Source organism: Vigna unguiculata, chromosome 7 (assembly GCF_037176805.1).
Source record: "Vigna unguiculata cultivar grain cowpea cultivar isolate G323 ecotype 2 chromosome 7, ASM3717680v1, whole genome shotgun sequence".
In the NCBI taxonomy this organism is placed as follows: domain Eukaryota; kingdom Viridiplantae; phylum Streptophyta; class Magnoliopsida; order Fabales; family Fabaceae; genus Vigna; species Vigna unguiculata.
Window position 1 is genome coordinate 28,081,671 of NC_140798.1, and position 24,063 is coordinate 28,105,733.

Consider the following 24,063-nt stretch of genomic DNA (forward strand, 5'->3'; position numbering starts at 1 on the left):
CCTTCTCACTTTTTTTTCACATAACTTCTTCCCTTGTATATAAGCCTATGCATGTGCTTTTTTTTTCTTCAAAATCATCATTACTTACCTTAATGAAGAGATCATGTTTATCTCTTTTACGTTATCTTCTTCTTCTTCTTCTTTTTTTCTTTTTCTTTTCTTTTCTATTTTTTTTCTTCTTATCTTCTCTCCTTATCTTCTTATCTCTTTTGAAGATTTTTTTTTAATACACACACCTATTTAATAATATTTTAATTAATATATTTTTACCTAATATTTTTTTAATATATATATATATACATATTTTATTAGTTTTGTTTTTTTCTTATTGTTATTTTCAATTAGTAAAAACTACATCATGATAAAATATATTTTTAATGTTTAAACTACATCATAATAAAATATGAAACATTAGTAAAAATAGAAGATTTTCTAAGTTTTTTTTTTAAATAAATAATACAATTTATTAAAAATAGGGATGTTACATAATGAACTGAATTCTTGTGTATTGTGTGATGTTAATCCATATGTTTTTTTCCATTTCTATGTTAGTATTTGATTTCCATGCTTAATGCTTGCTTTGGTTTGGCCACCCATGCATGATTTGTGGTTCTTGAGGTGTTGGAAAATGTCTTTTGAGCCTAAAACTGAAATTGAATGCCTAATAGAGCTTGTATTTAGGGATAGAACATGATTCATTAGTAATCTTAAGACTTTTGATCTCAATGCATGATTTCACTTGTTGAGGATTCAAGGAATTGAAACTTGATGAGTTATCATAGACTCAAAGTTGCTAGGAATAAGATTTGAGTATTCTTGTGAGTTGATTTTGACATGAAATTGGAATTGAGATGTTTGTGAATGCATGAGAATAAAGTGAATGAAATCTAGTCTTGACAATTGTATATCATCTATGTTAAATTTTTGTTGTACACCAACTGTTTGATAAAATACCAAAAAGAGTTTCTTTGTGTTTTTGTAAGCTTTGTTGTCTATTTGAGTTGTGAATTGTGAGATTTGTCATGTGTTACACAAGTCCCTATGGAGAGACCGATATATTTCACCTAACACTTGTTTCAAACCATACACGACCTTTTTCAATTTGAAAACATGATTAGGATAGAGGTGATCTCCAAAGCCAAGAGGTTGTGATACATACACTTCTTCATTTAAGAAACCATTCAAAAATGCATTTTTGACATCCATTTGAGAAAGTTTAAAATTACACATGGAAGCATATGCCAATAATAATCTCACAACTTCTAGCCTAGCTACAAGTGCATATGTTTCATCAAAATCAATGCCTTCCTCTAGATTATACCCTTTGGAAACTAGCTTAGCTTTGTTTCTAACTATGTTACCACCTTCATCCATTTTATTTCTAAACACCCATGTAGTACCAATTATATTCTTATAATCATTTATAGGAACTAGAGACCACACATAACTTCTTATGAATTGGTTTAGTTCATCTTGCATAGTAATAACCCAATTACCATCACTTAAAACATCATTCACATTCTTAGGTTCAATTTGAGACACAAATGCAACATGTTCATGGTAAGTAAGTTTGCGTCTAGTGGATACTCCTTAACTAATATCACTGATCATCTTGTCCTTTGATAGTCCTTTAGGTTCAATCCACTCCTTGGGTAAGTTGCTTGAACAGTTGTTTCAGTCGACTATTTTTCCTTTTCAGCTGATTCATTTAGTGCACCAGGTTGCTTTTCCAAGAACATATCTTCATCATTTGCATTCTTTACCACTTGATCTTGTAGTTTAAGGTTAGTTTCATCAAATACCACATGCATAGACTCTTCAACAATCATTAACCTATAGGCTACATAAATTCGTTCAAAAACTTTACCGCCATTTACCTTTTAATGAACTCATATTTGACACTTAGATGTTATATCAAATTTGGTTATATTAATTACAATATATTTTAGAAAACTCCATTGTAGTAATAGACACCTATAGTATTACACCAATTTTAATTAACCAATAATTAAGGCACAAAAGAGATAAACAGTCTAAATAATCTCAAACATATAATCAATCACAAAAGCGTTGTGATTCAAAAACATTTTAGTTAAGTGTACATAAACTTGTCATTCAAAACGAATATCATATCTTAATTTGAAATCTTCTTCATTAATAACATTGTCAAAAGTGTCACACAAATATATACTTTAAAATTTTGTTACAAAATTACAACCAAACACACTATTACAATATTTATAACAATCCATAACTAATTAGGAGCCATTATCCTTCCATACATCGCATATGGAATTCGAATCAATTGACTCTTGAAACGTGTGTGTGGTTGATGCTTCAGTCACACGTACATATTTCTTTGTTGCAATTTCTCTATGCTTTCATTCTTAACATCTTAGTCTTGTTGTTCTTCGCCATCTTCATTATGCATATCGTCACAAACAGCAGAACAAATGGGTTATCTCTATCCAAGTAATTGCCTCCAACTTCAAAAATAAATTATGTCTCCTACATAACTCCAAAAATGATGGTCCAGTACTCAAATTGAATCTCTTTAAGTCTAGAATCTAACACAACAAGAATCAGCTCAATTGGAGATGTGTAGAAAAAATTATGACACAAACAGTTAGCAAACATCTTTGAGTTATTGGTTTTGCCTTTGCATATTGTCTTCATCTTCCAACGTTAACTACAACTAGACTAAAGCTCCAAAAATTATGTTCTACCATTCGAATTAAAACACTTTGAGTCTAGAATTTAATGCAAAAAGAATCACCTCAATTGGACACATAAAGAAAGTTAATTATAAACAAAACAATTAGCAAAGGTCGGAGTTTAAAATCTTGCAATTTTGGGTTGCACTTGTCAGTTGTGTTGATATGATATTCTTATAAATGAATTGAATTAAAATACATATTTGAAGCTTTAGACTTTAAAGCGACTTACCAAAGCGTTCATTTGCACCAACTTTGCCCCCAAAAACCAAAATTGCATACACAATTGAAATCAACTTAGGTAGACATCCACAACCCACCAAAACCCAACATGCAAGAAACCCTCCACTCACCTGTTACATACCAATAATATTGTCCTACACAATGCACCAAAACTAAAGTTGTGGGGAAATGGCAACCTCAAAACTCTAAGCCCAGGTATCAAATTCGCTCATAACCAAAAGTAATATAAATGATAAATGCATCAAACCCCAAACTACAAATTTTGAAAAATATCTCCTCACTTCCTTCAAAGCAATCAACGTGACCAAGATAAATTAACCTTCAGCGAAGATGAAACCAACTATTGTTGTTGTATAACAACGTACCACCTTCGATTGAAAGCAAGATGTGAGATGAACGAGCGAAAAAAGATGAGAGCAGAGCAACACAAAACCGATAAAAGTTTCAAACAAGGTGCACGAAAAGAGAAGTTTCTCCTCAAATGTAGCGTGTGAAAAAAAATCAAAAATCAACTTGCCATGCCACGTAGGATGACACTCTAGGTTGTCAAAAGTTGTAAGGGAAAAATATTGTCAAAATATCATTTTTGTTTTTATAATTGTATTGTTCTCATCACATCAAAATAAGCTAAAGGTTTGGTTGCTAGGTGAGGAAAAGAAATAAGGTAAATGGAAATGAGGAAAATATAATGGATTTTTAGAGATAAGTTTAACATAATAGAGAATAAATAGCAAAGAGAAAAATGGGAAAACCCAAAAAATCTATAGATAATCAATTTTCTTTTTAAATCAATTATTTTTTTAGTTAAATACTTTTGGAGCAGTTTTAAACTACCATGAAAATCGACAATTGTGCCTTATTCCTTTTACTTAAAAGCCTTTCGATGTTCACTTTTACTTCACTACAAAGATTGTGAAGAACTAAAATTTGAGGTATCCATGCCTCAATATTTTTCCTTTACTATATTTTCCTCACTATTTCTCCTCTATTTCATTGCTACCTTACTTTCACTCTACCTAACCAACCATGAAAACATCCAACCATAGAGAGAAAGAAAAAGCACTTCAAATATTTTGTGCGCCAGGTTTCGAACATGAACAACTTTAGATGGTTTAATCATTGTAAACTAATATGCAAATACCAAAAAATACGTATAATGACAATGTTGATGAAGCACTTCAATTGTTTCCTTTCACTTGTTCAACTTATGAATAGCATAAAAAACTCCAATAGTTCTATAGTTTGAGTCAAGCTAAAAACAAAAGGCAAGGAACCAGAGTAAAAGCTTATAGTTGGCAAGCTCCAAAATCCTCGATCTAAAATTGAAGAACAAGTACAACCACCCTTAAAAAAGATAAAAGGCTCCCACTATTTTGATTTTTAGCAAAACCAAATTGGACTACGTCATGATCCCATTTGGACAAACCCTGGTTAAAAATTGGATTTAAACTCAAATATTTTTCAAGAAAGATAAAATTAAGTGTTCTAAAAGTGCATAAAAATGCATTCATCACCCACTAGATTTTCCATAGACATCTTCTCAAGATCCTTTGACACTCTAAGAGTAGTATCCTAAACTCTCCATCTTGGTGGTATACGCAACACTTTGTCATCAATTTCATAGTTGCTAAGCACAGTTCTAAGAGATCGTAACCTATTCAAAAGAGTCTAAAGTTTAGTAGTTATAGATTGTACAAAATCATTCTTCCATAGTAAACATCTTACATTGATGCCTTTGTAGGCTAAGCTTGTTATGTTTGTATTCTTTTGAACCTTCATGAGCAAGAGCAAGGGTTAAAGTATCTCGCATTTCTACGACATATGATATGATATGAACATGGGAAATCTCCTCTTCAGACAAGGCATACATCAAATTGTGCCTAATTTTGGCATTTAGTTGATAATAATATCTTTGCTTTTCATTCAATGCACTTCATGGTAGCATCTTTCCTTTATCATCTAGCAAGGAAGGAATGTCACTCTCCAATATGCTAGAATTTTCAAGATAAGCAAACATTTTCAAAAATCACAACTAATATTTTTCTCCTTTAAACATAGGTGGAAAATTGACAGCTTGACCATCTCCATCCATAAAGTTTTTGGATTGAACGTCTTATTCTTGTAAGAAACTTTTCCAAAAGTAGACTTTGATATCACTTGTTGGAAATATAGGCTCTAGAAGGGGGTTGAAACTTTTTTTTTTGCATTGCACAAAGCTAAAACAACTAGAAACACATAGATCAAGCATAAAAAGTAATAATGGTTCACCCCAAACCTTAGGTTACGTCCAATTCCTTTAAGCACATAGCTCAAGAGGATCTACTAATGAAACAAAATTGATTACATCGAGTACCCAACATCTCTAGCTTATTTGAGTAGACAAATCTCTTAGATTACACAAGTACACAAACCTCATCAGATTATGTATTTTTAATCTCTCTTGATATTAAGCTCTCTCAAGATATTATAGTGAATTACACACTCCCACTTTTCGCACATATTAGATGATGTGTTATGAAGACACTAGAAGACTAAAAACGAACATTATATATGCATTGACTGTTATGTCTCTTTTTTATTGAATCTTGTTCTATGTGGATATATGTGATATTCTTGACATTTGTTCAACTTGGACTCTATTTAAATCTTCAGGAATATGTTGTTAGAGTTGTTATCCCAAATTCATGATTTTATAAAATTGAGCATCGACATTTTCATGGTAGACATTCAAAAAGAAAGATTGTAATAAGAAGTATGTGTGTGAATCAAGACTCTTTCAATAAAAAATGCAGAATATTTATGAAATATTTTGGTAATAACTATTGTGAATTAAGGCTCTTTCAATAAAAAAAAATGCAAAATATTTATGAAACATTTTGGTAATTGTAGCTTGATTAAGTTCATTCAAATTGAAATTAAGTAAAACATAAAAAAACCAGAGCATGAGCCAACCTGACTCACTACAAGTTTGAGTCGAGTTAGATTGACAATTAAAATAGTTTTTCTTTTTTTTAAATATAGGTCAAATTGGACTCGTCTCACTAACTCGTGGGTTAAAGAGGGACTGAGTTGGGTTGAAGGTGAGTTGACCCGTAACCCACTGACAACAAGCCTTTATTTATATTTTACTATTTCTTTTTCACGTGTTTTTTAATTATAATTATTTATTACTTCTAATTATGTAGGTTGACAATTTGATCTTTTTAAATACACGATGTTGGTCGATAATGATTGAATAGTTTAGATGTTTAATTTACTTTTTTGTCAAGTTTTGTAAGTTGAGACTTTAATTTTCAATTAGTATCTTTATAACAATGTTTGATAAAATAGGTGAATACTTTGATTATATTTCTATAAAATAATGAGATGACTCAATCCACTTTGATGTACTACAATAAATATATAAATAAATTAGAAGAACAAAATATTATTAAGTGAGTCAACCCACTAACCTGTGATGGGTCTACTAGGGTTACAAAATATTTGGCCTACCAAAAAGCGAGCTTACTCATTTTTAGCTCAATTTGTAGTGAGACAACTTGTGTGAATTAAATTAGCTTACGGTAACTCATGTGTCTATGGTCGTCTGATGGTCAGACTTTCATCTACATGAGCGCACATGTTAAAAATACAAAGAATATAAATTTACTTAGAGTATTTATTATCATCAAAATCATTAAATGGTCTTGCATAGACTAAAGGGTCTGATAAGGTTGTCTTATTTAATCTTAACAAAGATTGATCCTCTAATTAATACAAGGGTAGGTCATCCTGACTAGAACAAGTTTGGGTCATCTAACCAAAACAAAATTGACCTTTAACAAAGATAGGTTGCCTAATCGTAACAAATTTGATGATTTGACCTTAACAAACTTCATTATATCGTATTCTTCCATGTCCGACATCTAATATACTTCAACTGCATAGTGATTACAAAGCACCTTAAAACCTTACACTATTCTACAATTACATAGATAAAAGATCAAAATGTTTGAAAAAAGCACTAATTTTATATTTTAGAATGTATAATCTAGAATATAAATTATATTTTAAATTGAACATTATAAAAATCATTATTTATATCATGAATTGTATATTCCAAAATTTAAAAAGAAAATATATTTGAAGTTCTGGTTGTGTAATTCGAGAAGTCTCTAGATTGCAGAATCCAAAACTAAAACTAAAAAACACTAGACAAAAACTCACTGAAAACGCAATGCACCAACATCACCTCCTACCACCACCGACAACTACCATGAAACACCACCACTAAGCACCACCACAAAACCACCACACACTTCACTATCAATGCCTATATTGATTTTCGAGAGGGTAATTTTGGTAATTTTGAGAGGTTGCATGAAAATTTGCCAAATTTGCCCTGTCTATGAAAGAGAGAGGAACTAGCCAAAGAAAGGAAATGGACAAATCGTAAGAGAACGGAAATAATAAAGAACGATAAAATAACGCAAATCAACGACTAAAATAGACAAAAACATGCAAGAGAATCAGTGAACCATGAAATTGTTACCAAGGTGCATTTTGCATAAATGGCGAGTTAGAAACAAACAAATCCAGTGTCGCTTTTGGCCTTTTTTCTAATTTCTAACAGAACTTGAACCGTCTCTTAATCAGCGATTTTACATGAGTTTAAGCGAGTCTCTGCAGAATCTTTTCAGAATCATCCTCGTGGTCACTACAAAATTGAGGAGGCTAATATACAAAAAGCAGCAGCAGAAATTCATGAACAGTGTTTAATGGCCTTTTTCCTGCCTTGTAATTTTCCCAAAAAGTATATCTGCATTCCCCTGAATTGGATAATCTCACGCATCTTCCAGTTTTATGCGTGGTACAATATTCATTGATTGGAGTTCCTGAAAATTGAGAATCAAATCAAATTGATAAAAAAAAAACAGTTAGACAAAATCAACCGAAGAAAAGAAAATATTGCAAGTCATAAGAAACTTCTGTAAATCTCCAGACAACAGAAGCCACTAAAACAAAGTTTATAATTTATTTTTTCTTACGTTGACATATCAACTCAGCGCGTTTAGCCAATTTGGAATGTTTTCAATTAAGTGAAGAGCAGTTTGAAATTTACGATACATAGAATCAAGTAACTACAGGTACAGGGGTGATGCAAAGGGTGCAACTCTAATGATAGTCTAACACATCTTGCCTGAATCAGGAGTTTGCAGGCATATGGCATCTTCATGGTAGAAATATTGTTGCGGTTCTTACAAAATGAACAAACACCAGTTTTCAGCTTATGGTTGTAATATCCTAACAACCCACATGCTGTACATACCTGGGTAAAAAGGAAACTATAATCAGTCAGTTTGATTTACAGAACATAAAAAGGTTACATAGCATATAGCCTATAATGTTTTCATTAAAGGCGCAAACGCGTCGAGATAAATTATCACTTTTTTAAGAGACAAATCCAATCTGGAGACAATAAGATTGGATTTGTCAATTCAAATGATTAATGAGTACATACTTCACCTAACTTTATGAGATCTGATAATTGGCCGAAATATATTGGTTACAAATATGTACTGTATCAAGGCTCAGTTAACATGTAAATAGTTAATGGGAATATTTATTATATTAAATGAAAACCTTATTTCACTATGTGAGAATGCAATTAGGCTCAATTAAAGACCAAATCTTCAAAGATATTATTTATCATAAAATCCATCTTAACATCTTTCTTCCAACGGCTTTCTTCATATCCCTTTACCATTTAGATCATATTCATGGGAAGTGCTTAGTGACACCGTATAAAACAACAAGAATGAACACATCAAGCCCTATTATGTACAATAAAAGTTGTGTTATAAACCATTCGATGATATTTTACAAATGAAAGTACTGGAAAGTGGAGTGACACTATTCAAATGCAATCAAGAATGCAAACATGTTTTATTACCTGGACCTCCAGAGGATCACTAGACAACATAAGGCGCTCATAAATCAACATACTGGCACCATATCCAATCAAGCAATCGCGTTCCCTTTCTCCCAAACGAATACCTGGAAATCATTATAAAAAGAGAATGACGTGAAGCTACCTTTGATTAATTAATATAAATAGATAAATTACACGTAGTTAAAGCCAGACAACTACTTAAACTGGGAATGATCAGAACAGTAGAAAATAAAAATTAATTCTAACAATTATAGTATAAATTTAAACCTCCATATCTAGTTCTACCTTTTTCTGGCTGTCTAGTTAGCGGAATTTGAGGGCCTTTACCATGAGCATGCATCTTATCAAGCACCTGATCAATACCAGAGTTGTTACTTGTTAACTTACATACACAGGCAAGTTACAACTGATCTAAGAGAAAAATATTAATTTCCCCAAGCAATTATACTGGTTAAACTAAGAATCGGGTCCCTGAAACTGATACTTCAATTTTCGTCTGCATGCATATAGCAAATCAATTCCTAGTGTCCTAAACATGTTGCCTTGTCTAGAACTTTCGCTTTGCAGCATTTGAGTCTTTGCATGTGAAGGATTCATCCACATAACAGTCGAGATATACTCCTTTTGCATTTCTCATGTACGAACAAAATATAAGTTTCTTGGTATTGTGATCAAATTGAAAAATGATGTCAAGTATAGGGATCCATTTTTTAATTTAAAGTGTGTGTAACAAAAGTAAAAAAAAAAAAAAAAACACTGTAATAGCAGGAGTATAGACTGTTGCATCTGCCCAAACGGCTACTACCAAAAAAGAAGACATACAGACCCATTAGCAGACAATGATAACACTTCACACAGCCCAAAATACAAAATCAAATATAACAATTACAATCATAACCGCCTAATAATTGTAAAGTAAGTATATCTGAAACTGTCACTAAGTCTGAAATTCTATAGAATATGTCAACATTAGACAAGACTAATAGGCCAAGCTCAAGTAATCCTTATTTGGGCCGAGATCAAGTCAGTAGTGTTGGGCTAGGCCAAACCAAGGTCAGGTTGGGTCTGACCAGACCGAGTCCACATGAAGTTGAGTTTGGCTTAATTTAGTCCTATTTAGATCTAAATTTAAATTGGGTGTGTAAAATCTAAATTTAAATTAGATTGGAAAAGTCATTTAATTTGAAATAGTTAAAATGGATCTAGATTTTAGATCCAATCTATTTTATTAGATTTGTATTGGATCTAATCCTAGAGTTTAACAATTCGCAGTTGCATTTGGTGTGTTGTCCCCTCTTCTTGTTTCTCAACTGCACTTGGTTGGTCAGCCCTTCGTGCTTGACAGTAGCGTTTGCTTGAAATTTATGCATGTCTAAGCTAGTTTGGAAATGGGACGCACCAAATGGGGGAATAATATAACAATATGTTTAGTGGTACTCACATGAATTTCATCCAATAGAAGAGAGTATTGGGAAGTGTGTTACACACTATATTTCCAGCATTCTTCCAGATATAATTAGGGAAATTATTTTCTCTTTCCAATATAAATAGATTGATTCTAAATCCTTAGACTTGCAACATTAATTGTCTCAGCCTTGTGTTTAGACATGGGGCAGTTATCACGGAATTAACACCCATTCTTTCATATTGTAAAGTAGAAAAACTTCATACTTGATGAATCAAGCCAATAGTAGTTCAAGGTTTTCTAAAGAATGAAAGAACAAACACGTATGGTAACATAGAGAAATGGACTAGACATACATATTGAATATTTATGGGATTCTAACACCCTCATTGGTATTTTGTGGCAGGTAGGTACTAGAGTAAATATTCCTTGAAACGATTTCACTAACCATGTGTTTCGATTTCTGGTAGTAAATTGGACCCATGAATATATATGAATGTTGCAATGGGCAACCTAGCGTACCTGAGAATGAAAAGGAAAATTAACACCCGTATAAAATCGTAATAGCATTAATTGTATATAAACTAAAGTATTTATAGAAAAACAAGAGAACTGAAATGCAATAAGGAACTCAGAAGGTCCTTAATACGAATTTTAAGTTCCACCAAACAAGTTTTTTTAAAATTAAAATGAAACATATTTTTTTTCATAAATTTCTATTATTTCTATAAGATTAGATAGAATTTTATAAAAAAAAAAAAATACATTAAATTATGTCTTCACATATCAAATAGTTTCTTTTCATATCGATGTGTACGATATTTTTCCAGCAATTCAAATATGAGACAAAAACTTTCATTTACAGTTTTTTCTTTTTATTATAGTATTTATAAAAAAAAATGAAATACTAAAGAAAAAACTATAAATGAAATAGAAATTTAGAAAACCTATGATCGTGCAGTAGTTTCTTAGACAAAATAGAGGTCAATTCACAACCAAATTTCAAGAATAAGTTTTTTAACTGTGATGTATTGCTCTAAAAGATACATTGTTCATATTTTCTTACCAATATCAAACTCTCACCACAAGCAATGACAAAAGTCTAAGAAATAAGCATAGGTATATTGGATACAGCAATACAAATATTTTAAAATATATGTATAAGATACATATCTAGATATGTGCTGAAATTCATAAAACGCAATAAAAATATAAAATTGCAATTATGAAAGTTAAAATTGAGAACAAACTTGAAAGGCATCACTATAAAAGAAATTAATATTAAAATCATTGTCAACATAAATCATTCCCTACTATCAAGATATGTTCCATAAAACGCAATAAACATATATAATTGCAATGTTGCAAATTTAAATTGAGAACAAATTTCTAAAACATTACTATAAAAGAAATTAAAATTAAAATCATTGTGAACATGAGTCACTACCTACCGCCTACAAATAGCGATAGTATAATCTCATTTCTTTTTGAAATTCATCAATAGAAGATGTTTCGATATTATTATCTTACATGCTCATATACTAGTTATGTTTGATTTTTCATTTTTTTTTAAATGACTTGGATGCTCCACAAATACGGGTGAACTGTATATAAGAGTAGCATGGGATTCGTTATGTAAATACATACAACAATGACATTTAACGTTGAAGTATCCGCTTCACAATGACATTTAACAATAAATACATACAAATCCAATGACAATATATGAACTAAGAAAGCAAAAACCTGAATAAAGGAGTTCGTGCCCCGTGTAGCTGAATCCTTTACTCACAAGAATTTCACTGTAAGAGCATGAAACTGTGAGAATACAGATATTGGACAAATCACAAAATGAATGTCATACAAGAGACAATCAATATACCCGAGGGCTTGAGTGCTGGCAGCCTCACCACTTTCTTCCCCAAAAGCATTGCTGGGAATAAATCTACCACATGAGACTCCTGCTTTCCCTCCAAGAAGCTCTAACAGCCATCCAGCACTGATTCCATTAACCAAAAATAAGTTCCCATCTTAAAACATGTTATATTATGTATTTATTCATTAAAAACAAAATTGATTATATGCAATAGGCACATGAGAAAATTATAACTAGACAAACAGGATTATCAAATCTAGACAAGTATTCTAACAATAGCTTGTATTACATAAAGGTTACAATTTTATTTATATATATAAAAAAAAAGCTATAGTCTTTAAAGTTCAGAATACAGATCCTATTGGTTATTTACATTAAGTTTATTATTGACTTAAATAAGAAATGTGAGACCCCAAAATGTGCTGATTGTTGCGTTTCATAGTCATTAATAAATAATCAAGCGTCTTGGAACCCATTTTCAAACTATTAAGGGAGAATAAATCCATTTTCATGCGTCTTGGAACCCATTTTCAATAGCATGTGATTAATCCTATCATTCCTGATCAAAATGGTGCGCAAATGTTATATCCATGCTTGTTATTTATAAAATCAACTCATGGCCATCTAAGACATTTAATATATCAACTACTTGTTATGATTTGTGGTCCAAGATAAATCTGTACACTAAGGACATACAACATTTATACTCAGTACTTAAAACTTGAACAACAAAGCATAATGGTTTCTGATTTTGCCAATCAGATGCACACCTTCATGGCTGAGTTCAATGCTCAACAACCAGCCCATAAAACTACAGCTGAGAAGTTGAGTGAGATCCATTAAAAAATGTTTTATCATACATGCAAACTTGAGGCCGAATCCTTGTCCTCATGCTTAACAGACAAAGTTATCCACACCATGTTGACAATACTGACCTGCACCTATTCTTTACTTTATATAAATTTTTAATTGTATTAATGCAGAGTAAAACTATTTATTATTCTTTACTGGCCGATCATTTATTTTATTTATAGTTAGACATTATACATTTATTAGAGATATTTCTCATTGTATTTATCTGTTAGGCCTATCTATTTGTTTTTTCCGCTTTTGTTGTTTTGTTAGTTAAATGTGCAACTAACTAGAGCAGTCAGTTACAACTAACTCTTCTTAACGGCTATTCTCTGGTCCTTCTATTCTGTAAAAAAAGCATAGTCAACTTTTAGCAATGTATTCCTTTCATTGAAAGGTTAATAAAAGTTTTCTTTCTATTCTAATGATATTCATCGAGTGAACCCAAAATATAATAAGTTTTACAATAAAATGACCAAATTAAGACACTTGATAACTAGATAAGATCATAAAAGGATGAACATGAATGAAATGAAAAAAAGGGACAACAATATAAGACAAATATAAGTTAAAAAGTTTAAAATGTATTAATGCGACAGTTAAACAATTAATATGGTCATCAGATGGGTTTAGGTTGAAGAAGAATAACTTTGAGAAAATTATAATTGGTTTGGTTCAAAAATTAATAACGAAAAGAGCCAATTAACCAAACCAATTTAATTAGTTTAATTAAGATGGTTGAATTCATTAAGTTAATCCAATGAAACATGTACGTGTACATGTTGACAGCTATTCATCTACACCAGGATCATAACTTGATATACACTTTATAAACTTTTAAAACTAAGAATTGTATTTATAAAATTTACTTTAAGAAAAACAGTTACTGACGGTGCCACTTTACAAAGATGAATACTTAACGTCAGTTTATCCAATGGATTATAAAATAAATTGAACCTAACACAAGCAAATAGCTACAGTAAAATGAAATAATAATTAATTTCTATTCACTTAGAAGACATTACCCGCATACACCCGGCAGTGTTAGAAGCTCTATTAGGCCTAAGTATTCGATCTGATGTGTTATTCCCATACTTCTGAATGACGGCAGTATGCCTAAACAGATGGGAACATAAAGGTCAAGAATGCTACCTTCAAAAGCTTGGACGATAAAATATGCAGAGACAGAAAGCATAAAATCACCAAATAAAATTGCATACTTCTTCATAACTAAACAACGACCAAACCCACGATCAAGAGATGCCTTGTTCATGGTAATAGAATTTTCACTTGATTCATTCTTCATTACAGCAACCATGGCATTTTGACCGGCTCCAAGTTTATCATATCCAATCTAAAATGAAATAGAAAAATCAAAGCCCTTTAAATCATCAACAAGTAAACAATGAGATTATACTCACCAGCTCAATGGTCATTGTTGTCACTAAAGGTTCTTGAGGATAAGTGAGTTCGTTACGCAAGCTGTCCATCCGGGAATCCTACAAAAAGACAGATATAAATTCATTACTTATGTGCTATAGATTTTTCTTTACCCTGACTAACCCTGCTCTAATAAAAAGTTTGAGTGAAGCAATAAAGTAACTCAACAAACCATGTGCATTCAGATCTTATTTTGAAAATGTAACCATGTGCAAGTTTAGAATTTTAAATCTAGATCCACGTGAACAAATTTATATGCTTGTGACCACTTGCATGCATGCATTATGGTGAAGTTATTGAGAATTGATTCATTCGAAACAACAGTCTAAACTTGATGAGTTTCAAAAAAGAAATGGGAAAATAATTTCGTGAAGTCATACAAATTGTTGAACTAAGTCATACAAGAAAACTCTCCTTACCTGGTTAAATGCTATATTTCCCATAGCTTGCCTACCTATTGCACACTACAGTGAGCAAAACAATAGGAATTTCAGGTTGGCAGAGGAACACATTTCATTCATAGAAGTGCAATATTTTAGATAGTAATAGATAGAGGGGGAGGAAGGGAAACCTGATATGTGCCACTCCAAGTATGATTATGATGAAGATATGGAATTAATCCTGCAGCAACTCCAAACACGGTAGAACCATGAATCTCAATATGAGTAGTTTCTGATGTAGCTTTTGCTTCCGAAAGTGCAATCTATAGAGAAAAAGCTGATACTATTATTTGATTGTTAACTAACTAGTACAAGAGAGTTCCATTATTAGGAATGTGCATTTCCGGAATGCATTAAAAATCATCATTTCAAAACATATATTCCGAAAGGTGTTTCTGGATCTGAAGGTACATTCCATAATGTTGCTTTTCTGATGAATTTCAAAATGTACATTCCGAAACATATTTCTAAATCTAGAAATAACTTCCCAGAATGTCCATTTAGAATCTCCATTTAGGAACGCATTAAAAAACAACATTCATGAATGTTGTTTTTTAATGTTTTTTGAAACATATATATTAGTGAATCTATCATTTGTTTAATACATTGAAATGAGAATTATGTAATGTAGAGAAACATGGTGAGGACAAGAGGTGGTGCAAGCCAAGGTGAAGGCAAGCATACCCCAATAGCTTTGGTGCAGACCCTCTGGTTATAGCTGTAGGGGGAGATCAGCAGCCACAAAGATTTCTCGTAGGTTCATGGGATACTCTTTGCTGTGTTTTTATGTAGATAACGTGGCATGCCGACTATGAGGTGGCAAGGTTAGTATACAAACCCTGTGGTTATAGCTGTAGGGGGAGATCAGCAGCCACAAGGATTTCTCGGAGGTTCATCGTACACTCTTTTCTGTGTTCTTATGTGGATCACGTGGCATGCAGACTATGAGGTGGCAAGGTTAGTATACAAAATTTGAGTTTGATGTTATTTTGATGATCATATTGCATATATATATATATATATATATATATATATATATATATATATATATATATATATATATATATATATATATATATATATATATATATATGCAATATGTGTGTGTAAGGATATATAAATTGCATCCTAACAATTTATATATACATTAGGATATATAAATTACAATATATGTTAGGATACATATATATCGATGTATCTGTTACGATCATGGAGAATTGAAATTGGTCTCATGACCGAAAGTTAAATGAATTTGGTGTTTTTCACCCTAGTATTGAGGCATATACTCAATGATGGTTTGTTGTCCTTGGGCATCATAAGTTATGATACCACCGAGAAGGAGTTGATGTTGACCTTTGTGGAGAGGCGGCATAAAGACACCAACACCTTCCCTTCCATCTTCTGGTCGATGAGATGACCATAGCATTGGATGATGTATCGCATTGCAACATATCCCCATTGTGGGGCAATTTATCCATATGTGTGGAGTTCGTCGTAGCGGCGACGGTTTTGGTGGAGTTGCTGAGAGTTGTTCAAGAAAATGCCACCTCAAGAATGAGGCATTGTCGTGGGGCACGTGTTAGGCTTAACTGGCTGAGTTTTATCAGGATGGGAGTTTGCAAGCATACTTGTTGCATCTTGTGGGATGCACTATATTTGATCATAAGAGTGCCACTTCCATTAGTGTCTTGTACATGCTGTTGTTCAGGAATATGAGGATGTGAGGCAAATATTCATGGGGATCGCATCGGTGATGCATGCTTTGCCAAGACAAAGCATTTATGCGGTTATGCGCTTATGCAGGTAAATGCATTCCAGAATCGCAATCCTGAATGTTCTTCTTCGTTGGCTTCTTCACCCGCAATACACGCAGGTCTCCCCCCACCTACACAAATTCCAGTACCCATTCATCACTCCACACACAATGCACAATTCCACACACAATGCACAATTCCACACACAAATCCCTTCTCCTCACTTCCTGAACCATCCACGCTCACCAATAGCACACAAATACTTCATCACCTCCATTCACCGAAACCCCAACCCCGCACAGCATCTCCACAAGCATCAATCAAAGACAAATTTTTCTAGGTTTGGATTTGGAAGGGAAAGCTACAGACTGCCCAATTCCGCACATAAAAATCCCTTCTCTTCTACACATATATTTCATCACCTCCATTCACTCAAACCCAGCCCCGCGCAGCACCTCCACGGCCACTAATCAAAGACAAATTTTTAGGTTGAAAGAGAAGGTTCCGAAATTCGGGAGTGAATCAAAGACAAAATTCCACCTCCCCATCTTCCCCCACTGATTCCGAAACCCCTCCGCCCTCCCCCTCCCCGCCCTTCCTCTACCTCCTCCCGCCACCTCCCCCTACCCTGCTGAACCCAGGAGAGCAAAGTTATATTCTAACAATTATGGGTTGCAGGAAGACAGCCCCTGGAGGCCTCCAACCCCGAACCTTCTCCTTTATTCCCCATAATTTTTATGTTTCTTTTATGAAACGAAATATATTTTACAAAAAAAAATTAAAATTTATGAAACGGATTTCAAAATCTGTTTCGAAAAAGTATAAAAAGATTCTTTTCGTTTTAAAAAAAAATTAAAATTTATGAAACGAATTTTAAAATCCGTTTCAAAAAAGTATGAAAAAGATTCTGAAATCCGTTTTACAAAAAAAATTAAAATTTATGAAACGGATTTTAGAATCCGTTTCAGAAATGTATGAAACAGGTTCAGAAATCCTTTTCACAAAAAAAAAAATTAAAATTTGTGAAACAGATTTCAGAATCTGTTTCAGAAATGTATTCTGAAATCCGTTTCACAAAAAAAAATTAAAATTTGTGAAACAGATTTCGAAATCCGTTTCAGAAAAGTATGAAACGGATTTCAAATTTCATTTCAGCAAAGTATGAAACGGATTCTGAAATCTGTTTCTAAAAAAAAATTAAAATTTATGAAACGGATTTCGGAATCCGTTTCATACTTTTCTGAAACGGAATCCATTTCACAAAAAAAAAATCAAATTTGTGAAATGGATATCGAAATCCATTTCAAAAAAATATAAAACAGATTCTGAAATCCGTTTCTAAAAAAAATTAAAATTAAAAATGTGGTTATCGTTGATGTCGCTGAGAGAGGGATCGAAGATAGTGTGGCGAAGGAGATTGAGCTGGGAGAGGGTTGGGAGAGGCCCATGAAGAGGACGGGAAAGTAGGTGGAGAAGGAGGCGGTGGAATTGATTTAAGATGAAAAAAATAAAAGATCAAAAGAGTAATTATTGGGGATACAGAAAATTGGGGGTGCATGGAGAAGCTCCCAAATGTGGCGTGGAAGCAATTGCTAGATTATCTTGGACAAAGGCCCAAGTAACAGGAAATATCTATTTATCATTCGCAACGGATTTTATCCGTGATAAATGTGGACTGTATTTTTGCTATTCTAATAATGAAAACGTGTAAGTAAGAGACAATTTGGAGCATTCAGGAGGAAACCCAAAAGATGGAAACTGCAATTAAGGTCGCTAGGTTTTGAATGAAAAAAAAAAAAAAAAAGCTCGTGTATTGTACCAATCCAACAAGAATAAACGAATAAACAAAAGAGAGAAAAAATAGTCCATTACTTCGTGTACTACTTCAGGAGAGTTCAATATATAGAACTCAATCACCTTAAATAATTACAATAAGTAGAAATAATTCTTCTTATTCTTATAATATCTTAATTGTAATATATATTAAAAACTAATCAGCATCTCAACAAAAACAAAATGTAATTAGAGCAAGTTGAACACACCATAACGTCATTTCTTCATCAGCATCAACATATTCAAGCAACCCATTTCGTAAGAAATCATCAAATGTGCATACTCCGTCCTGAAAAAGGTAAAAAATTGAATTTTTTACAAGATACTTTTGTTTCTAAGATGAAAAGCATATGATAAACTTACAATGAAATCTTCTATATGATGTTGTTTGATTCTTGATTTTCCCTCGTCGTCAGCAATGACCAGAGGACGGCAAAGTCTACCACCATCGGCAGCTAAGTAGACACGATGCTGTAAACATTGCATTTTTTCCCGTTGAGACCATCATTCATTCATAGATTTTCAACACTAAATTGTTTTTTGCAGTAAAATAACTAAATAGAAATAATAAATATTATGATTCCGAGCCAACTATACCCCTAAAAAGGTAAAAGAATAAACTAGAACCAAATAGTATAAAACAGAATTATAAAACAGGAAAATAGTATAATGTAAAGGAGGTGAGTGTTGAGAAAAAAGGAACAGAATTATTACCTGTTTCCAATTAAAATGGACACTCACAAATTTGCCAATTTTGCCATTTCTCCGTAACTTTCTAATTGCAGTAGCAAAATGCTTGAATAAAGAACAATGTCAAGGTTAATGATACATAAGAACGCGATCATGAATGTATATTTCTTTAGAAATAAAGTTCTTGATGAAGGAGACAAATACCCGCGGCTTCCTATGTTTTCCAAGGATTAATCCATCAAAAATGACAAGAGAGGAATCAGGTGTGTGAAGCTCCTCTGCAGAGAGAAGTTCCAAGTCTTCAACACCCAATGAATAGCACTGTCACAAATAATAAAGCACGATAAAAAATTTTAAGATGCCACAAATCCCACTGCCTGGATATAACATCTATAAATATTTTACGTAAGCAGTTGCAACCATAAATAATAAAAGAAAAATCCATCTAGCTATAATATCACAAACATACCATAGAAATTAAGGGACCCTTCTCTTCATCAGTAGTAACACGAGTCATCAAAGCCAGGTGCTTCACCAGTCCACAAGACTGGCTTACAGGTGTATCAATAGGACAAAGCAGCCCAAACTATCAAATGAAAGAGATGAGAAGAGAAGGTATAAGTTCATAAGTATATAAGATTTTATAAGTTGAAGTAAAAAGAATTGAAAGTCTAAGCAAAATAAGAATACAACAACAATTCTTTCTTTTCCACCAAGCAAGGTCAGATACAAGGATAAAAGAATCCCAGCATTTTCTTTCCAAAACTCAAAACATGAGAACGATCCATCTAAATAGCTACAAATTGGACTACATCTCACCTGGCTAGGATGCACAAGTCTAGGTTCTTTTCCTTCCTTGGACTTCTCAAACTGCGGTGAGACTCTTGTCATCTGGGCCAGAGCACTAATAAATGATAACCTTGATAACACCTGCTTAAAGAAAATTTTCATTAGAGAGCGCATATGCGATGTGTTGAATAAATCCAAGCCCCGCATACAACCTGTGTCACTCCTTTCCTTGACATGCTGAACCTCTTAAGTTCAAAATTACCAGTGGAGAGAGCCCTTTCCAGACCTAGAGTGATGATATTCCGAGTCCTATCAAGAAGCTGATGAACATTCCCAAAGAAAAAATTTAAATAGAAAATCAGGCATGCTAAGATTAGATTTAAAGAACAAGACAAAATGAACAACCATTCTTAACAAACAACGATAAAATGTAAAAATCAGCCACATTTATAGCTTTTGCATTGCTAACACATGAATAAATAAAGTTTCAGCTACATTTTTAAACTTTGACATTTTCCCACAAATCATCACTCCAAGATAAAAAATAAATAAATAATGTATGGTAAGCATATAAGACAATGGTAAGCATGCTTATTATAAACCCACCCTCACAATCTAACTTTCAGGGGAGAACCAAGAACTTCTCCGTGAAGGACTTAGGTAGCACTTAATACCCAAATCCTTTTTAAACATCAAACAAAAAGCCAAAAATAAAAAAAGAATCAAATAGAAAGAAAAGAAAAACGGTATAAAATAAACTCTTTAAAGAGATTCGGGACGGCTTTAATAAGATTATATTTGATTCAGGAATCTCAAAGAGTACTTACAGTTGAGATGTCAAAATCGATTGGCCTCCTGTCAGGCTTTCCTAGTATCTTGTCGGTCAAATTCTTAATTTCACTACTCATGGAATCAAAGAGATCCTAAACCAAAAAGAACAATATCAAATAATTGAATAAAAATTAAAAATAAACCAACTATAGTATAACTGCAAGCAGATGTCAAATCAAACTCGTACCTCAAAAAGTAGAGACATTAACTGGCCAGATAAAGTGAACCGCTTGTTTCCCATATAATTCTATAAGTTAAAAGAAACACTTAATAATACATGTTCAATTGTTAATATCAAAAGCTAATGTCAAGTCTTTTAGAGACGTCAGTTGTTACTTTATCTTACTTTTTTGTTAGTTCATGAAAATTTCTTACGAGATTGCATTTTGTATCTTTTTCTTCTATATTAAAATTAAATTCGTTATTTATAAAAGAAAAATAAATAAGAAAGCAAGAGAGAAATAGATACTACCTTGTCACTCAGTTCTTCTTTTTTTAAAATTATATCCATCAGGCATCTCATCATAACAGCAGCATGTATACATTTTAGCCGAAAACTATCTCCATCCACCTATTATTGACAACAAAATAATAAGCAATGACAAACGAAACAAAACTAAGTCAAATTACATGAAGTTGGAAAATGAATAGAATGAAATCAAATTGTCCCAAAGAAACACTCTAGACATGCTTAAGATTCAAGAAAATCCTTACAGGTACATTTGCAAGAAATACATCTCTTAGCAAAGAAAATGCTCTTCCTCCCTGTAAAAATATTCAAATGCCAACAAAAAAATCGAAGAGAAAATGGGAGATTAATATATTATTTTATAAAAACATTCTAATGTATAAAAAATCACTCTCAGTAAAGAAAGACGGAAAGAGATGAAACCTTTTCTCCTGGTTTGTTTGGATACATGTAAGGTTTTACCTGGTCAGTGCACGTCATTAATAAATACATAAGAATAATTATTATGTCTGTGGTATCTAATGCAAAACAACATAAGACAGGGAAAATTAGAGGAATCTGTATATCTACTTAAAAAGACCAAATCCAAAAAATCATGAGGGAAACATGATGTAAAAAGACCGTAAGAAAACTGGATTGTTTTTTTCCAATAAAATATAATGTAAAAGAAATATATTGTATTTGTAGAATAAATATCAAATACTATCTCACCAGTTTATCAAGGTACTTCAATGCTTGCTTTTGTGTATATACCCTACATTTTCTACATTCCTGCTCATGGGACAAAGCATAATTCACACTTAATTGATAGCATAAATAATAATATAATTCACCAATGCTAAAGCTAAAGCTAAGAATGAACTGAGAAGGATATGATGTATTGCACAAGTCTCTTCATTCTCCAAACTCTTATAATTTATAATGGTTATAAATTATAAGTAAATATCGTAACATTTAACAAGTATGAATAGTAATTACCTCAATAGAAGGCAACAATAGAAAACTATATTGAGGATCCCTTCCAACCATTTGTATAACTTCTTGATCACTCTCCATCGCCATAGCCTTCATAACTACCATGAGAGGGACCTACAAAATAATTTTAATGCAGAGAAGATAATTTTAATGGAAAAAACGCTAAACAAAAGCAAATAAGTCATGTTTATAATGTAGGAAAAGTAAACCTGTGTAGTGAATTGTTTCAATTGTACCCAGAATTTCTCATCTTCCATCACAATAATGGTTTTTGAGCTTATTTTCTGCGTGATACTGGAAACAGATGCTGTTATGCTGAAAGCCAAAATAAATAAATAAATGTTAAGAAGAAATCATTAGCCCAAATGAGGCATTATCATACCGAGAATCATTGCTTACTTACTTTCCTTTTCCGTCAATGTACGTGATTACTCTATTTTTTGGCAAATGCTCTTGTATCAAAATTACCTGGAATTGATTGGTAAAATATAAAATATTATATTATATTTAAAAATGAAAATTAATTTAATTTAGTCATTGTATCTAACTTGGAAAAAGGGAATATCACCTTCTCGGTTCCTTTGATTACAAAATATCCTCCAGGATCAAGGGGGCACTCACCTAAGGAAAGAAAAGAAGTAAAACAGACAAGAGTTTTTTTTTAAAAGAAAAAAAACACACAAAGGGAAATTGAGAAAAAGAATATATATATATATATATATATATATATATATATATATATATATATATTATATCAAATACAAACCAAATCGAATAAGTTCAGCTTCGTTCCTCCCATGCAATAGACAGTTACAACTCCGCAGCATGATAGGCATCTTCCCAATTTCAATGTTAAGCTATAAAAATAAAAAACCAAGTCAAAATTAATAATAAGATTCATTCAGCACATTTTTACAGTATTATTTACCCTTTCATGTTGACTTGTGTCACCAGCACTTCCACGCGTATACTTAACATCAACATATATGGGAGCCGCATACCTTTTTTATCAGACAACGAAAATCATAATTCAACTCAACAAATAAAATTGTTATATATACACTTAAAAACTTAATCAATCTCACGTTCGATCACTTAAACGGCATATATTTGGAGTAAGACGTTCTTCTCCTATCGATGGTTCTCCAACCTTCACATTTAAAAACCTGCAGACGTGATCAAAAGCAGGTCTAAGAAGAGGAAAATAATAAGATATCAAACTAAAGAATAAAATATGCTCTGTACCTCAGATATATATGAGGATGTTTAGTAGCTACGATCATATCATTATCGCGAACTATTCTTTGTATATTAGTTTTCACAAAGGAATTAAATGAATCCAGGTGTGACTTAGCCCATTCCATCTACCAAATGTTAAAATATCAAGAAATTATATTACTGATAAACACTAAACATTACAAAATATGAATACGTGTTATTACCTCCTCAAAGTAGGGAGGAAGAAGGTCCAATGTATGAACAGAAGATTCCGCTGGAGCTCCTAACATGTTTTCGTCGAACCTTCCTGCTTAATTCACAAAAAAGCATTCACAGGTAAAGATTAAAGAGAAAAAAAACTGCATGTTGAACCTATGGAGCCTATTGACAGTTTGTTGAAGCCTTTAGTCGCATTTCAAACAATAATCCAAAGCTTCCCCCCCAAATATATGATTTCAATTAGTTTTGTATGAGTCTGTCCAGATTTAAATTGCAAAGATTGGGGGGAAATAATGCTAAGAAAATGCAAACAACAATTGAGACAACAAGTACTAACCTAAAACATGAAACAAGCGCAAAGAATGAGGCTAAAACTGATGCAG

The 24,063-nt window shown here is 32.3% G+C and overlaps 1 protein-coding gene across 1 annotated transcript; it reads right to left on the bottom strand.

The window, feature by feature from the left end:
* Nucleotides 1–7,455: 7,455 nt before the first annotated feature.
* Nucleotides 7,456–23,858, bottom strand: LOC114191280 (DNA-directed RNA polymerase III subunit 2-like). The gene is made up of 36 exons (XM_085676008.1): nt 23,686–23,858; nt 23,489–23,607; nt 23,329–23,409; nt 23,172–23,244; nt 23,010–23,100; nt 22,812–22,864; nt 22,647–22,711; nt 22,453–22,558; nt 22,247–22,357; nt 21,980–22,039; nt 21,692–21,730; nt 21,514–21,564; nt 21,272–21,370; nt 20,987–21,046; nt 20,796–20,891; nt 20,181–20,288; nt 19,999–20,109; nt 19,649–19,765; nt 19,384–19,500; nt 19,204–19,284; nt 18,853–18,960; nt 18,670–18,778; nt 16,189–16,423; nt 15,587–15,620; nt 15,034–15,165; nt 14,882–14,926; nt 14,444–14,521; nt 14,243–14,376; nt 14,034–14,138; nt 12,177–12,293; nt 12,041–12,096; nt 10,743–10,816; nt 9,175–9,241; nt 8,890–8,993; nt 8,137–8,265; nt 7,456–7,831 (listed from the first exon to the last, which is right to left on the bottom strand). Exons 1-36 carry the CDS (start codon nt 23,749–23,751, stop codon nt 7,781–7,783), a joined length of 3,282 nt encoding a protein of 1,093 aa, XP_085532134.1. The 5' UTR covers nt 23,752–23,858; the 3' UTR covers nt 7,456–7,780.
* Between the last annotated feature and the right edge of the window lie 205 nt (nt 23,859–24,063).